The sequence below is a fragment of the Pyxicephalus adspersus genome, chromosome Z (genome assembly GCF_032062135.1).
Source record: "Pyxicephalus adspersus chromosome Z, UCB_Pads_2.0, whole genome shotgun sequence".
Taxonomy (NCBI): Eukaryota; Metazoa; Chordata; class Amphibia; order Anura; family Pyxicephalidae; genus Pyxicephalus; species Pyxicephalus adspersus.
Genome location: NC_092871.1, coordinates 53,740,511 through 53,756,970, shown reverse-complemented (window position 1 = coordinate 53,756,970; position 16,460 = coordinate 53,740,511). Strand labels below are relative to the sequence as shown.

Sequence of the window (16,460 nt, the reverse complement as noted above, 5' to 3'; positions counted from 1 at the left end):
GTTCCTTGCTATGTTTGTGGCTCTGGGGTCCCCAATTTGCACTTGGGGTCCCCACTTTCAATTTAGGACTCCTAGTTGTACTTTCCCCTGAAACAGCAACCCCAAACTTCACAACCCATTTGTGACCCCCATACCTTGAAATTCTTTGTACCTGGGGGGCTGCAATTGTAGTAACTAGTATCTATGAGGGTCCCCTGTGCACCCTGAAGATTACAGGTCATTGTGACATACATATTAGGAGATATGGAGGTTTGTATACAGAGCTGTGAGGATGCAGAATGACATGCACACTTTATACACACTGGATACATTTCATTTTTTTTTAAACAGTAATCCCAGCTCTGTGCTTTGAGATGGGGGCAGGGCTGCCTGTGTCTCTTTCACATGTAGGCTTAAGCTGCGTACACACTTCCAATTTTTATCGTTCAAAATGAACGACGAACGATCGATTGGGCAAAAATCGTTCGTAAAAAAAGTAACCAAAGACGCCGACGAATGAGGAAAGTCGTTGGAAATGAACGACCGGACCAGCGGATCGGATTGGACGACGATCGTTGACCATCGTTCGTGTGTACGATCGTTCATTGATCGTCCATGGTCTGAGCATGCTTGATGAACGAACGTTCCTGCGGTGCACGTAACTTCCTGTATCGTTCAAACGATCGCATCTATTGTTTGTACAATACCTACGAACGATCGTGTCGTTATCTGTATGTACAGGATCGGTGCTATACGATCGTTCGCAGATATCGTGCAGAATCGTTCGTCGTTCGTTTACCAACGATAATAATTGGAAGTGTGTACGTAGCTTTAGCTGCGTGCTCACCTCTCCAGCAGCAATCCTCTGAACGGATGACACAGAGCAGCCTGAGATCCGTGCATCCGAGGATGAGAGCTGCCGAGAGCTGGGCGGGGTATTCAAATCATCCGGGCGGAGCAACCGGCTAAAAACCTCTGGGGAGAACTATGAACCACCCAAAAACAGCCGGGTGGGTGCTGAAAAGTGACGGGTGGTGCGCCCAGCTAAAAGGGCCTGGGGGGAAACCCTGCTATAAAATAATATTTTTTACTACTGAGATTTACTCCCAAAAAAACATAAAAAACTGATAGGGACCTAACTCATTGTTTCCTCCATCTAATTTTGAAAAAATATATGGCTGGAAAAGGGTGGCAATATGAGCAATATCATGATGTCTGAGCAAAGCATCCCTAGAAATGTAAAACAGAAGTAGGGCACAGAAAACATTTTAAGTGTGGACATCTTGTGCTCATAATAATCAAACCTAAGTAGATAAGTTACAGAACTTCTAGTGAGATACACTAATCAAGCAAAGGTTTGCACCAGTTGTGTATAAAAGAAATTGGCAACAAGGCCACGGTCATCATAACTGCCTGGAGAAATGACGAAATTTGGCTGGGGCACACAGCATGAGTTGCAGGCAGACCTAAAAAGTAGAGGCAGGCTTACGAAATGGATGGATTCGTGGCAGTCTGAGCACATGGTCTGATGTCGCATGGCTGAATATAGAAGCTCCAAACAGCAGGCAAGATAAGAGCCTTCCCATGCAAGAAAACTTTTATAGGGTGAGATGAAACTTTATTTCCTGGATAAGTCAATAATGAGTTTTTCATATTTGCTTGTGTGGAATGATAACATTTTTCATGGTTTAATGGTGTCATGTGTAAAGGTTGCTAAAAAGATTTGGCTGTTTGTCCCAGGTTATGATGTAAAATACTGGGAAAATTTCCTGCTAACATCCGTAAATACTACTAATATTGCTGCACATATAGTGCCATCACAGCATTTTACTAAACTAGGTAGTAAATCACATTTTCAACCTATGTCTAGGAATTATAGAGGCTGCTATTGCTCACTCCTCCAAAAAAAAATCCTGACAAGGTTTTGTGAACCCTTTCCTGCGCTTGAAAATGTAAAAAAAGGTTGGACTATATTTACATTTAAAACAAAATACATTTTTTGTTTGCAACAGGTACAGTTGCAATATGTTTTTACACATGCAATATGTACAGTTGTTTAGGCTGGGTACACACATGTAATAATTGGCATTGGAAAGGCTCTTTCAGGATCCTTTCCAACAACAAAAGACTGCACGATGCATTAACAAGTGTTGTACATGACATGACTATGGATGTTGTACAGCACTGCGTAATATCTTAGCGCTATACTGTTAGGTCCATATATATTTGGACAGAGACAACTTTTTTCCAATTTTGGATCTGTACATTACCACAATTAATTTAAAAAGAAACAACTCAGATGCAGTTGAACTGCAGACTTTCAGCTTTAATTCAGTGGGTTGAACAAAAAGATTGCATAAAAATGTGAGGAACTCAGCAACTGAAAGCCGCTGCAGTAAAGGCCTGGAAGAGCATTAAAAAGGAGGAAACCCAGCATCTGGTGATGTCCATGAGTTCAACACTACAGGCTGTCATTGCCAGCAAAGGGTTTTCAACCAAGTATTAGAAATGAAATTTTATTTTTAGCCTTTTAATTTGTCCAATTAGTTCCTCGTATTTGTATGCAATCTTTTTGTTCAGCCCACTGAATGAAAGCTGTTTGCAGTTCAACTGCATCTGAGTTGTTTCATTTAAAATTAATTGTGGTAAAGTACAGAACCAAAATTAGAAAAAAAGTTGTCTCTGTCCAAATATTTATGGACCTAACTGTAAAAATACTGTGTAATAATAATATTAATACATACAACACTGTTCTGTTCTATGGGGAGCGGAGGGGGGGGAACGACGGAACAGCACCCTGCTGCGGTCTCTTCTCTTCACTTTCATTATGATCGTTCATTGTTCATGGATCCGCCAGGACCGTCGTCAGAACGAAGGACGACAAGCACTGTACACACACCAGAGTCTCGTCTGAAATAGGCCCTAAGGCGATATCGGACGAGGATCATCTGATGCGTGTACGTAGCCTCAGACTGACAGTTATACATTCATTAATTGTAAATGGACTGCTAATGCACAAAGCAAAGTTTTTAGTTTTTCTAAACACTGCATAATGCACAAGTAGTTTGTCGGTATGATGTGGTGCAATAGTGCATGTACAGTGACATTCAAAGTTTACAGCACTGTAATACGATGTATACACATGACCATGGATTGCAGCAAAATGTGTGACCCTGGCCTAAAAGCTAAGCTGCCGAAATGTTTGGTGTGTTTGTAGCTAATTTGAAGATGGTTACAAAGATTACAATCTTATTGCAAAACCTGCAGGAATCAGGTATGGGGTAGAATTAAAATGTTGATACATTCAGAATGCCAAAACAAGGAGATTAAGTATAGCAATGGTTCAACTTGCCTATCATACTTTTATTGCTGTGTACCTGCTGGTGATTTACTCCCACTTCTTGTCCTTGAGGCCATAGTTACTGGAGCAGATTGTGTGATAAATCCCCAAAAAATACAGACCGCAATAAAAACCTGGCAAACGAGCTAGTCTTGCCCCACTCTGTGCAAAAGCAGGGCAGTGGTCTCTCTTAGGATCTAGAGGACAAATGGTGCTTAGGATTTGTGTATTTCTGTCAAGTTCGGCTGCTATTTCACAATTTTATAAAAATACATATTAATTTAGACACTTCTAAATTCTTATTGACAATGACGTGGTTTGTTCTAAATACTCGAATACTTGATACTAGTGGTGGATAAGATGCATGTTTATAGTTGCTATGTGTGTTGTTTTAATTGTCCAATCACATGAAGGTGAGTAAGAAAAGGACATTAGTTCTATAAGTAAATCTATTGACTTCCTTTCTTGCACAATGAACCTTATCAGAGTTTTTGATCTTTTTTTGGAATTTCTAATTTCCAAAAAGGCACAACCTAACTCTTAGATGTAACCCAGTCCCCTCAAACCCAAGTTTTCCAGACACCTCTGTTCATAATGTTACTAAGTAAGGTAAAGGGAGCTTGAAGAGTGAGTTTTGATAACAGCGCCTATCTCACATCATTCACGTCTTGTGTGCCACAGCCAGCCAGTAATTATGTCCTGCGCACAATTTTTAATCTCTGTGGACCTGGGAGGCAGTGAGAATAAAAGTTAATATTTAAAATAGGCTTATGATATCTGTGATTCACAGCATTAAAGTTAGCTAAACTTTTATAAAATTTTCCAAGGCAAAATGCTTGGAAAGGTGGCCCACTAAGGATTGAGCACATGGCAGCTGGAACCACATTTGGGACACAGGCATCTGATATACTTGAATCTGCCTAATGCTAGTGGTGTAGGAATAGCTGTGCACAACAGTAAAGATTCAATTGTTGTGCAGAAGAAAATATAAAATATCACAAAACATGTTTTCACTGGTCCAGGTTTTTTTGGGCCAGTCTGGTATTGTCATCAACAAGCTATCCTAAAGCAAGCATGTCTGCATGTTAGCTTTTGCAGCGCTGGGTCCCAGGTTCAAAGGTTTGCAAGTTCTCCCCGTATTTGCGTGGGGTTTCCTCTGGATACTATGGTCCCCCCCACACTCCAATTACATGCAGTTAGGTTAATCGGTTTCCCCAAAGAAAAGCACCTTAGATTGTATTAATGACATATAACTATGGTAGGGGGACGTTAGATTGTGAGGGCCTTTGAGGGCCAGCTTGCCACATGACTATGGACTTTGTACAGTGCTGTGTAATATAAACACTGGATAATAATATTAATAATAAGTCTGAGCTTCTGTGTTGCCTGCTTATTGACATAATATTAAATCCTGAAAAAAGCTAGAACACAACCCTGTAGCCTACTTCTTTCATAAAAAAATAAAATGCAGCATCTCCTTTTGTTCCAGTTTCCTGGGGGTAGATTGATTGGACTTTCTGGCAGTAGTTTTGGCAGATCGCAAATTATCATTCTCATACTGCTGCCCTAAGTGAGGCCTGTGCGTTTTATTGTTTAACTCCATTAATGTAATTATATTAAGATATCTCCCTGTCATACAAGCCCCAGGCATTCAGAGGCCTTTTCTTGTTTATGTAACCTATTTAATGCCATTAATGACACTGGCCACAATCTCTTTTTCTGATGTCCTGAGGTGACTGATGTTCTATGATGGGCTGTGTACAACATATCCAATAGGTGTTAGATACAAACACTTGCACTAGTGTGCATATGAAAAAAAAAAATGCTAAAATTTGCAGGTAAGATGAGGTACCAATGGCACAAGACGTTAACATTGCCTTTTCGCTCCGGCACTCAACTACAACTATAGAAGCTCACCATTTGCCTATGACATTACAGTCTTTCTCAGGGTATATATTGGCAGGTACTCTTTTCCTGCTATAAGAATAAAGCAACGGGACAATCAAGTATTAGGAAATGTGTGGCGGACAGGTTATGCTTTTCTGCTATACCTTGGATGCCACTAGGTGAATTTAAAGGACACAGGGTTAAAGCATAAGACTTATTAAAGCTGAGGAAATTATCCAGAAAGCGCTCCCAAAACTGTCAAAAAACATCAATCCAGGATGTTGAGTAAGCACTCCATCAATTCTGACAGATTCCTTCTCCTGGCAGCCATATGTGTACATATGTCATTACACAAGGAGCATGTGATTTTTAATAATTGTATCTGCAATCATTACAGACGTCTGCTGAGCTTTCTGACTGATCGCATCATTGCCGTATGTATAGCATCCTGGGCTGATATGTTGTTTTTCATATATAGCCTAACCTTAAAAAAAAAACCGGGGTCGAGATTTTTTTCCCTCGGCTTTAAAAAATACAGAGCCACTTCCAAGTTTATTTAGAAGTAAAGTAAAACTTTTGCCATAGCTTTTTAGGTGGCATCCAGGATTAGTTAACATCTCTTCTGGTTTAATTATGGTTCCATTATAATTCCTATTCTATGATGGAAAACAAACATTTTTTTACAATCATTTTATTGGTGATACATGTTTAAAAAAAAAACAAAGTTGTGCCTTTAAGATTCCAATGTTTTTAACTCAATTTTAAACTAAAAGGGAATCATAAATTGCTGTTTGGAGCCAGTTAGGCATCTTTTTTGCATTATCTAGTAGTGATTGGCTTTGTTAATGAATTTTGCCACTTTATGTTGTCACTTGTTAATGTCACTGTCTCAATGATGATACTAATTTTGAATTTTTTTTTTTATAAGGATTCACAGAGAATTACTGTGCTGAACAAGTCCACAATGGACCATACTCATCATGAAATGACCACATCTGATCCCCATGCAGGTCATCATTCCCCGACCTCAGCTCACCATGGTGGAGGTGGTGGCATGCATATGATGGTGCGTACTGAAAATAAAGTTTCGTGAAATGGGAATAGTGGATACATCTTACCAGTTCCATCTCCCCTTTGCCTTGGGTCTCTTTTTACATCCGCACTTCTTGTCATTTATTTGAAGGCTACCATCACTTGTCCTAATGTGCTCCTCATCTTGCCCACTACCAGTCTGATCCCATTCTGCAATTACAAACTACCACTCTTCCCTTCTCTCTGTGTTTCATTTGTGTTTCCTTTTTATCCTGTTACTGTTTTTTTTTTCTAACTATGTTTACTTTGCTGCTAACTGCTCTGTGCTGCTCCTCACTCCATCAGCAATCTTCTCCTGTTGGCCTCTTTTTTTTATAACCTGCTTCTTGCTCTCTGGAGTGATCAAATCTATCAGTCTATGTCCTGCAAACCCCTCTGTCATGTCCTGTATTATTTTTCATTCACTTGGATTGTGCCTTTTACTTGGTAGAAAAATTAACTATACCAAGAGGAGTTCATTTCTTAAACCGCTATACACTTTATACCTGCTTGTGGAAGTTTTTGTTCTGGTCAGCTTTGCCCCTCACCTCTCTCTGCAAAACCTCTATGTGGGTGATGTGGGAAGATTAAAAAGAAATACAACAGAGTGTCATCAATAAGCTTTTAGTCTGTTGGGGCTTCTTGCAGCACATCCAAGTTGGTGGCACCCAGCATCAGTTTCAGAGGCTTTAAATGTCTACACAAGCGAGGCTTTTACAGGGAGATAAAAGTCTATGGTAAATGCACATAATGTATTAAAGGAAGAGTAAAGACCCTGGCAGCAGAACCAGTGTATCCTCCAATATAACCACCATACCTAAAATCATTTCAGAGATATCACCTGGTAAACCTGCAAGTGTGTACTTTAGCTTTGTATTTCCTGTCCAGTGCTGTTAACAGTAATGCTGTACCTCCAATGGACCTTTTGTCGGTGTTTTCCTGTTTCTGAAATTGCTGATATCATTACCCCACCTTTTGCAATCCCTGGAGGTGTTTTTGGCCGGTGAGATTTTGCTAGATGTAGCAGAAAAGATGCAGGTCACATAAATACAACAAAAAAAATGTTTGTAGGCTGATTTGCATATTTCGGTTTTATGTATATACTTGCCATCTAATGGTAAAAATAAAAAGGCTTTAGATGCACTCCTAATACTAAAATACAGGTGTACTCAAGATTTGTCTTAAGATGTATATTATATATGAATATATCAAATCGACATATTATATCGAAACCTATGGCTGTGTTGTAATCCCTGTCTTTTCTCTTTTCTGTCCAGCATATGACCTTTTACTTTGGATATGAAAATGTAGAGGTTCTGTTTACTGGACTGGTCATCAATTCAGCAGGAGGTAAATACTACTTTAATTTATAGGTCTTGACAATTATAGTGTAAAGTAAGGTTAAAGTGCTTTTTCAGTGGGACACATTTGTTCAGCCAGAATTTTAGCCAGAAAAAAATTGGCAGTAATTTTGTTAAATGCTGTTTCTCCAGCAGAAACTGATACACACTTTTCTTCTGTTTTTGTTTTCTGAGTGCCTGCTGAAACTTGAAGTAGGCCTATGCCCTTACATACAAATAATGCACTGCAGCATTACAATACATCTGTACTTTTTTCCCTCTCCAAACTTTCACAATTGATACTGCCAGTGATATCCGCCTAATGCGGCTTCCTCTGATGTGACAAATGCTGCACTGGTCCCTAATTCAGAGTATAGCTGTCACTGTATTTTTTTTTGAGGTTGTACATCACATAGTTCCTGGATGTGGCACTTTACTAGATTGTCATACATCAGCCTTACATTGTGTTTTAAAGTACAATTTCAGGGCAAAACTTATAGATAGCACTAAGATCAAGGTTTTCATCAGGATTTTGATCCTGTGAGTTTGCCCACTCTGTTTTCCTTGTCATCAGGACAGAAATTAATGAATTTTTTTAATTGTTACAACTGTGGTGAAAGAGAACATTTTTTTTATGACGACATTGATGGTGTGGCAAAATCTTCCCAGTGGGTACAGACAGTAATTGAATTTTTGCCTGAAATTCGATTTTAAACTAGGAGGCTGCTAAGCATTGTTTTATTTTTCTATAATGATTGCATACAATAATACCAGTATAACAAATAACAAGAACTGTACCTAGGGAAAAAGCTTAGTTTATAGGATGTCCACGACTTGAAAAGTCATACACATGTGCAAGAATTCCGAAAATTAGGAACTGCTTCCCCCACAACACCCACTTCTAGTGGGACAAACACACATATATATATATATATATATATATATATATATATATATATATATATATATATTTTTTTTTTTTTTGACTTTTTTTTTTTTGACTTTTTTAAAAAAATTTTGCAGGTAACTGGTTGAATTCTTTTGGTAATAATGTAAACATCTATTATTTGATAACTGCTTATGTTCAGGTTTTTTTGTGAAATCTGCATTTGCTCATTTAGAATAAAATACAATAATTTCTGTGTGTATTATATTTTCAATTATATAGTTAGTGGATGGTAATCCACTTCATATGGAAAATCTATTCATAGGAATGGCCCATCGCATACATACACAGTTAGAAGGTGTTGCAGTTGTGCTTTTGCCTAGGGTTTGTTAAACACAAACACATTATATTCATTATTTTATTAAACTCATGTACAATAAAAGAAATTTTAGAAAGCTTTTTACATTTCGGTTATCTAACCTGTTGCCTTCTCTCTATCTCTTACTATTTCGTTTCTCACTGTCTCTTTTTCTTGTCTTTCCTCTCTGTCTCCTCTCCGTACCCCTTGGCTTTCTTTTGGTTTCCCCTTGGTCCTTTTCCTTTCTTGTTTGTTGTTTCTTTTCTTCTCTTGTCTTCTCTTTCCATTGCTACTTTTTCCATTCTGCAACCAGAAATGGCTGGAGCATTTGTGGCAGTATTTCTGTTGGCCATATTGTACGAGGGGCTTAAGATTGCTCGGGAATCCTTGCTAAGGAAGTCACAAGTCAGTATCCGTTATAACTCCATGCCAGTGCCAGGACCCAATGGAACCACCCTAATGGAGACTCACAAAACTGTCGGGTAAGAATCACATGACGAATGAAAAGATTGCTGTTTACATCACCTAAAACACAGAATGCTTCTAGGAGTTATGAGGTACATTGAGTGTTTCCTGCCCTGGTAATTTCTGGCAGCAGACTGATTAGGATGGTCATTATTGCCCTCAAGGCTAAACATACAGCACAACATTACATTACACTAAAAGTCTTTGTGTAAACTATAGTTATGTAATGTTTATCTCAAGACAAAAATAACTCCTAATTTTTTCAATTTTTCCCAGCCTTTAAATTGTGCCATACATGTTTTTTTAGGAGGCTGGACAGTTACCACAACACCAATTGTATTAGAGGAGTAATACAAGCAAAGAGACAATAATAATACTGCTTCTCCCTACCCCCAGGTATAACCTAACTAGTAGTGTGGCAAGCATCTTTTTTCTTCCACTGCCGTGCTCTGATAACAGTGCATCAGCAGTGATCTTATTTGACAAACACATGGCTAGTATAAGTGGCAATAGTTTAAAATGTTTATGTTTTTAAATATTTCCTAGTTCATTAACCTGATCTAACATGCAGCTGATCTCCTGAACTTCCAAATGATCATCAGTCATGGTGCAATGGTATTTGGACTCCTGTGCACGGTAGAGTTTATTTTGAAAGGCAGGGCTCTGAGATCTATTTGCGTTGCCTTTGTGATCTACTGGTAGATCACGATCAACCTGTTGGTTCAACCCCTTGTTTAAACAATAGATACTTGATGTAAACATTTTCTTTGAATATATTTCTCTGAAGTTTTAATTGTTTTTTTCTGTTCTTCACAGACAACAGATGCTAAGCATTCCTCACATCTTCCAGACTTTTCTCCACATAATCCAGGTGGTGGTTAGCTACTTCCTCATGTTAATATTCATGACTTACAATGCCTACCTGTGCATCGCAGTGGCCGCTGGAGCTGGAACTGGCTATTTTCTGTTCAGCTGGAAGAAGGCTGTGGTGGTCGACATAACTGAGCACTGCCATTAATGTGTCTGAGGTTTATGGGATGGGACATTTATTGGCGCTGACTAGTTCATCATTTCTCCTCTTCCTAAGAGGATAAATATTTTTGTAACAAACTCCCATATTGCCTTTTTTATACCAGCCTGTTTAGGTAATGTAGTTTGATATCTACAAAACTGCAGACATTCTCTTGCCATTGGTTCATTCCTAATCCAGCGACTCAAGTCTTGATCTCTGCCATTGTCTCCCACAACACCAGCTGCCACGCTGTGTTCAGTTTACATTCCCCACAACTTGGGGAGTGTTTGCTAGATAATATTTAAAATAAAATAGGTTTAAAAAATATGGCAGCAAATTTGGTAGCATCAATAGACATCATAAAAATTGTCACTTAGTGACCTAGAGATAATATTTAGGTTTTAGATGTTGCAGACAAGTAGGTTTATTTATTGGCTTCTTGTATCACTCACAGGCTCCATTGTAAAGATTTCTGAACTGTATTTTTCAGTTTGGACTCCTTATATCTCAGAAACTCTGCTCTGTTCCCTAGCATAGCAATGATGAAAGACATTGGTGAAAATTTTGGAATTTCAGCAGAGAGATCTAATTACTGGTGCCTAGTGCCTGGATATTGAAAAACCATGTAATAAATAACAATATATCTGCCTTGGGTTGGCTGAACCTTAAGAAGAGCCATGGCATCTTGTAACCTGTTTAATTATAAACCATGCAATCAGTAAAATATTTTATCTACATGCTCTTTTGGTGTAGTTACACTTTATATTGTAGCTTTCTCTGCCCCTTGTCCCATTCTTGAGGTAGAAAAACAGAAAAAGTAATTTCTGGGTGTGACAAATCTAACGTCACCCAATTTGATCATAATTAGACATAATTGAAAAAAACAAAATCAATATGGTAATATTGTAATAGGTGAAATTAGGCTTTCATAGCCCACTTGCAGCTATGAGGATTGCAGCAGGCTTGTCTCTGTGAATGGATGGAATTTTTTTTCATTATTTTAAAGAGGTGGTGAGAACTCTCCAACGTTCTGATTGGCAGGGTCAACAAGACAAATGATTCCAGAATTGATAAAAGTATTTCTGACCACCATTAAAGAGATAACTTGCACTTGTTGCCATGTTGCTGTTTAGCTGTAGGCAAAAGAAAACTGAATGAGGAGACAATCTGTATATATTGATTATTTTGCTTTTACCAACAATTTAAGCAATCAGCTTTCAACTGAAATCTATTGTGAACCGCTGTTGAAGCCAAGGTATCCAAACCCAGAGTGCTTTAGTCTTGATCAGATGTCTTTTTAACTGATCAAAGAAAATAGATGCAGTATTCCATGAATCATTGACATGACTAATTAATAAAGACTGCATACATCTCCATTTTTTTTTTATTTAAAACCTTGTTTTATGTATTTTTAGTGAACTAATGTGAAGGTTTTATGAACTGTTTGATTTATCTTCCAATAGTTAAAAAACGTGAAGAAAGAAAATAGTCAATTCTTTTAATAAAATATAGAATGGGAAGCGTTTTGATTTCTATTTTTATTTATTGTAACCGTTTAGGCTTATGGGGACATCTTGTGGTAGGTGTTGGTATAACATTTACAAAGAGAGTGGAAAGGGGCCCGAATAAAAAGTATATAATCACATAATTAGGTATACAATTATAAGGTATACAATCATAGTTAATAATGGCTATGTATATTTACATAATCTGATTGAAAAATGTAACTTAGACTTTGGACATTTCAAGTATATCTTAAGCCAAAACTTGGTTTGGAAAATAAATTTGAATCCTCTGGCAGAAAGTGGTCAAAATTGTATGGTTGTAACTAAATATGGACATTTAGGGAATTGCAATGAGAATACCTATTTCCTACCTTGATGTATCTCTAAGAGGAAATGAGGGGAAGTCTCCCCATTAGAACAAAGCAAAAAAAAGCATACCTGTTTTGCCATACTAAGAAAAATAGTCTACTGGAGGGATGTCAAACTTGCCCCGCGGACAAAGTCTGGCCCCCCATGTCCTTTTTATTTTTGGCCCCCCAAAGGAATCCTAAGTATGATCTGCGGCTGCATTAAAATAGGGCTGCTACTACAATTCCAGGCATCACTCGCATATATAGACCAGCGGCCTCTCTGCCTATGCATGACCCCAAATTGTACTGTTTTATAGACGCAAGTAATGCTGGGAATTGTAGTAGCAGCATCACTCCATCTATAGATCAAGCTCCCCCTCAATTTTCCTCCATTTTTTACAATAAATTTCAAGGGTGGCCTGTGACTTTGTCTAAGTTTTTCATTTTGACCCACTGTGTATTTGAGTTTGACACCCCTGGTCTACTGAGTCTACAGGCCTCTGTTCACATGTTAAAGTTTATGAGAGTAAAAAGGAGAAAACCGTTTGTCTTTAAAAAAACATACAAGCATGGCTTAGGTTTGCAAAGTTGCATCTGAACAAACCACAAGACTTCTGAAACAATGTCTTAAGAAAAGTGAGAGACTAATAAGTCATACAGTCATAATATTTATTGCTGCAAATGTTGGTTATATAAGATATATAATCAATGATTTACACCAGAGAATTCCAGATTCCCTGTTTTATTAATATAGCTCCTAGATTTAAATAATTTCAGAACCAGCTTAGGACAGGATGTTTTTTTTATGTCCTGACACAGAAAAAAGGGTGTACTTTCTTTTTCCCCATGACTGTATATAATGACAAATCTGCTTTGTGGGGGAATTAGACAAGGCATACCACACTCCATTTTGGCAAATGCACAAGAAACTGTCTAGATTTCTATCACGTTGATTTCATATTCTAGACTATTAGATAAACTCCAAGTAAGCTTGCTATAAATTTATTTGTGTTTCCAAAGCGGTGCTCCTATTGTCAACAGATATTGTCCGAGTTTTGCTACTTCACGACAAGAGAAGGATAACACCTTATAGAGGTGTTTGTGTGAGACTTTCAGATTTATACATATCCCTTACTCTGGTTTGTTTTTTTTTTTAAATACATGATTCAATAATACTTCACCTATTGGCAAGAACAGAATACATTTTCATAGGAGCAGAAGCCTTAACATTCTAAAACTCCAATCAATGGGTGTATGCAAATGTAGCCATCCACTTTTATGAAAGAATTAGAAGTAGATATAATGAGGTGTCCTTATTGGCTATTATACAGATAGGGCTCCCACATGCTTATGCTAATCATACATTAAATAAACGACTGCCAGGGCCACTTTTTAGGATGCCTGGGAAGGAGTAGTTTTGCTGGTTAAACTCATTTCTTCTGGGTTATCATTGCTGGTGGATAATTTATTGTTTCTGCTATACATTAGAATGTCTTACAACCTTAAAATTTTATGCCACCAAAAATGTTTTTTTTATATAAAGCAGAAAAATGTTAAAATGCCAGACTTTGTATTATCAACAGGGTTGCCCATTAAGAAAACTTTCTTTTGCTCCCCCGTCCCTAACAGGATGACATTTTTCCCTGATGATGTCAACAAGATGTGTACTTACTAGGCAGATGTCTACCCTAGTCTACTATCCCAGTGACAACTGCATTATATAATATTGCTACAGCTGCTGCATTATGACAGAAAAACAACCTTTCCATTTCAATCTATGGACATTTTTTTTAAAGGTACCAAAACATAATTTTGATGCAATTTGTCAAACAATACAACTTTAAGGACTACTTATAAAACAGGTCATCCGTGACAGCAATTGATTCACACTAGGGAATGTTGGAGGTTTCCCTGTTTAATAAATGGAGCCCTAAGAAGTCCATTAGGTGTTTTCACTCAGTATTCATACATTTTTCAGTGCTAAATCACAGATGGCAAACAACCACCTTTAATGAACAAAAGGAGAAAGGGGCTTCAAGGCTAGTGTTCAGTAAATATATTTTGTGAAGGTAATTACAGGTATATTATAATGCACATCAAAACATTTTTATATCCATCTTCCATTAGAAAATCATGGGGTGGAGCCTGCTGAGCTATATATAGAATCTCTGCTTTAAGTGTAGGTCTTAAAACGTATAAGCCGAGAGCATGTTTTGTTACCCCACGCGTTTTGCCTAATGGCTTCTTCAAAATAGATGTATATGCTTTGTTAAAAATAGGAATGAATGGGAAACAGCAGTCTGTTCAATCACAGGTAAGAAGAAGGAGGCAATATATCCTTGTATGTGAATTTTTTACATGGATACTATGAAAGGTGCTGAAAACAATTCTGGAGTCAGAATCTGATCTGTATCTCACTCAGAACAGAGATTCTATGTATAGCTCAGCAGTCTCCACCCCATGATTTTCTACTGGGATATAGATATAAAAATATACATTGTACCTGTAATTACCTTGACAAAATATATTTACTGAACAATAGCCTTGTAGCCCCTTTATCCTCTTGTTCATTAACTTGACTATTTTATAGGGGTGGCTATACATTTACTTTTTGAAGCATACAGATCATATATTGATTGAGAGAGTGGGAAGGGAGACCATATTTAAAACAACCACCTTTGTTTTTGATTGTTGATTTGATTGTTTTTGAATACTATTGAGAGTATTCAAGATTCACCCTAATAAATATGGTAAGGGATGATGGCATACTGGAAAATGAATAATGGATTTACACCTTAAAAAAAACAAAACAAAACACAAATTAGGGTTCTAACAAGTGGCCAGTGTTCTCAGCAAGTGAGTGCCTGTCTGTGGCTAAAGCAGGTCACCCAACCTGCATTGATGGATATACCTATTAGCTCTTTCAGGAACGCAATAAGGTTTGTTCACTCAGAAACAGGACATTTCTATGGAAAAAGAGTTCCCAAAACTTCTTCAGATGCAGTATATTACAATAGATAGACTAAATAATTAGTTTTTTTAGGCCAAATCAAAAGACACCAAACCTAGAAAAATATGGCACTTTAATTACCAAAAAAAACAAAAAAAACAAGCAAAGTTGAATTCACACAATGTAATTTCCATGTTTACACAGATAATCACATTAAATAGTTAATAAGGGATAAGATGAAGACCCCTTTAGGCAGGGGCCTCTTGTTCTAAAACTCAAAGTTCCCAAATTGCACGCCATGGCTGTTGGGTTTTTGCTGCGGTTTGTATCCAATGCGGTCATGGATAGTCTGCTCCCTTGTTCTAGAGTCACCACTGAGCGACACAGCAGCATCTTCCTCACTGGCAGACAGATCCACCTCATCACGCTGTTTCTTACGACTCTAAATAAATAAAATAAACATATAAGAAGGAATATATATATATATATATATATATATACACATATATACACACACACATATATATATTTATATAAACTGTGGTAAGCTTGCTGTATCTTTATGCTGCAGATAATATACAGTATAAAAATACAGTTGAAATGTTTTCAGGTTAACCTAGTGTTTACTCTTAAATAAGGTATCTGAGACCAGACGTACTAAACTATAGTTATATTGTGGATAAATATTTCAGGACCCATTCACACCATTAGGCTATGGTAATACACATTAAAAAACAGACCACCCATCCCACTGTGGTTTTCTCACCTCCAGTTCCTTACGGATGCTCTCAAATTCTTCAATGTCGTCAAGTTTCAGCTCCAGGCGTGTGGGCTTCCTGCGCAGCATTTTGAACACTGTAATAGAGACTTCAATGTTTATATATTATGCAGGACCAAAGGCAGTAAAGGAATAAGTCAGAAGACAAAGCCCATCAGCCACAGAATGGAGAGCCAGCCAGCATTGGAAAAGATTTGTCATATGATGAGGCAGCAGGATATGGATGTTCTCCAGAATGGCTAAACTAAAAACACTGTAATAAAAAATCATGATAAAGGAATTTAAGAGCAAAGGAAAAGGAGATTTAGTTGTAGAGAACAGCACTGTCATGTGACAAATCAGGCAGAGAGAATAGTGGGTTTGGATATACAGCCGTCTTCTGAATATACAGCCGTCTCCTCTCCTCCTGTGTAGCAAACCAAGGCAAGAAACTGCAGTAGGGGGATGATCTGTGTCAGATATTAAAACTGATAAGTAATGCACAGGCCGTATAATATGGATGGGTCATCTCTGAGCCAACATGTCACTGCAGGCAAATG

The 16,460-nt window shown here is 37.6% G+C and overlaps 2 protein-coding genes across 4 annotated transcripts in view; one reads left to right on the top strand and one right to left on the bottom strand.

The window, feature by feature from the left end:
* Positions 1 to 11,858, top strand: part of SLC31A1 (solute carrier family 31 member 1) — a 38,437-nt gene extending 26,579 nt beyond the window's left edge. For 2 of the 3 annotated variants that reach the window (XM_072431400.1, XM_072431399.1), the window contains exons 2-5: positions 6,135 to 6,272; positions 7,555 to 7,627; positions 9,175 to 9,343; positions 10,143 to 11,858. In XM_072431400.1, the coding sequence (XP_072287501.1) occupies positions 6,171 to 6,272; positions 7,555 to 7,627; positions 9,175 to 9,343; positions 10,143 to 10,344 (546 nt within the window). In that variant the 5' untranslated portion in view covers positions 6,135 to 6,170 and the 3' untranslated portion in view covers positions 10,345 to 11,858. Of the gene's footprint in view, positions 1 to 1,548; positions 1,585 to 6,134; positions 6,273 to 7,554; positions 7,628 to 9,174; positions 9,344 to 10,142 lie in introns of those variants that run through there. The other variant, XM_072431398.1, reaches the window with a different exon arrangement.
* Positions 11,859 to 15,257: 3,399 nt separating this feature from the next.
* Positions 15,258 to 16,460, bottom strand: part of CDC26 (cell division cycle 26) — a 4,457-nt gene continuing 3,254 nt past the window's right edge. The window contains exons 2-3 of the mRNA XM_072431412.1: positions 15,910 to 15,998; positions 15,258 to 15,585 (exon numbers count right to left, since the gene is read on the bottom strand). Of these exons, the coding sequence (XP_072287513.1) occupies positions 15,412 to 15,585; positions 15,910 to 15,990 (255 nt within the window). The 5' untranslated portion in view covers positions 15,991 to 15,998 and the 3' untranslated portion in view covers positions 15,258 to 15,411. The remainder of the gene's footprint in view (positions 15,586 to 15,909; positions 15,999 to 16,460) is intronic.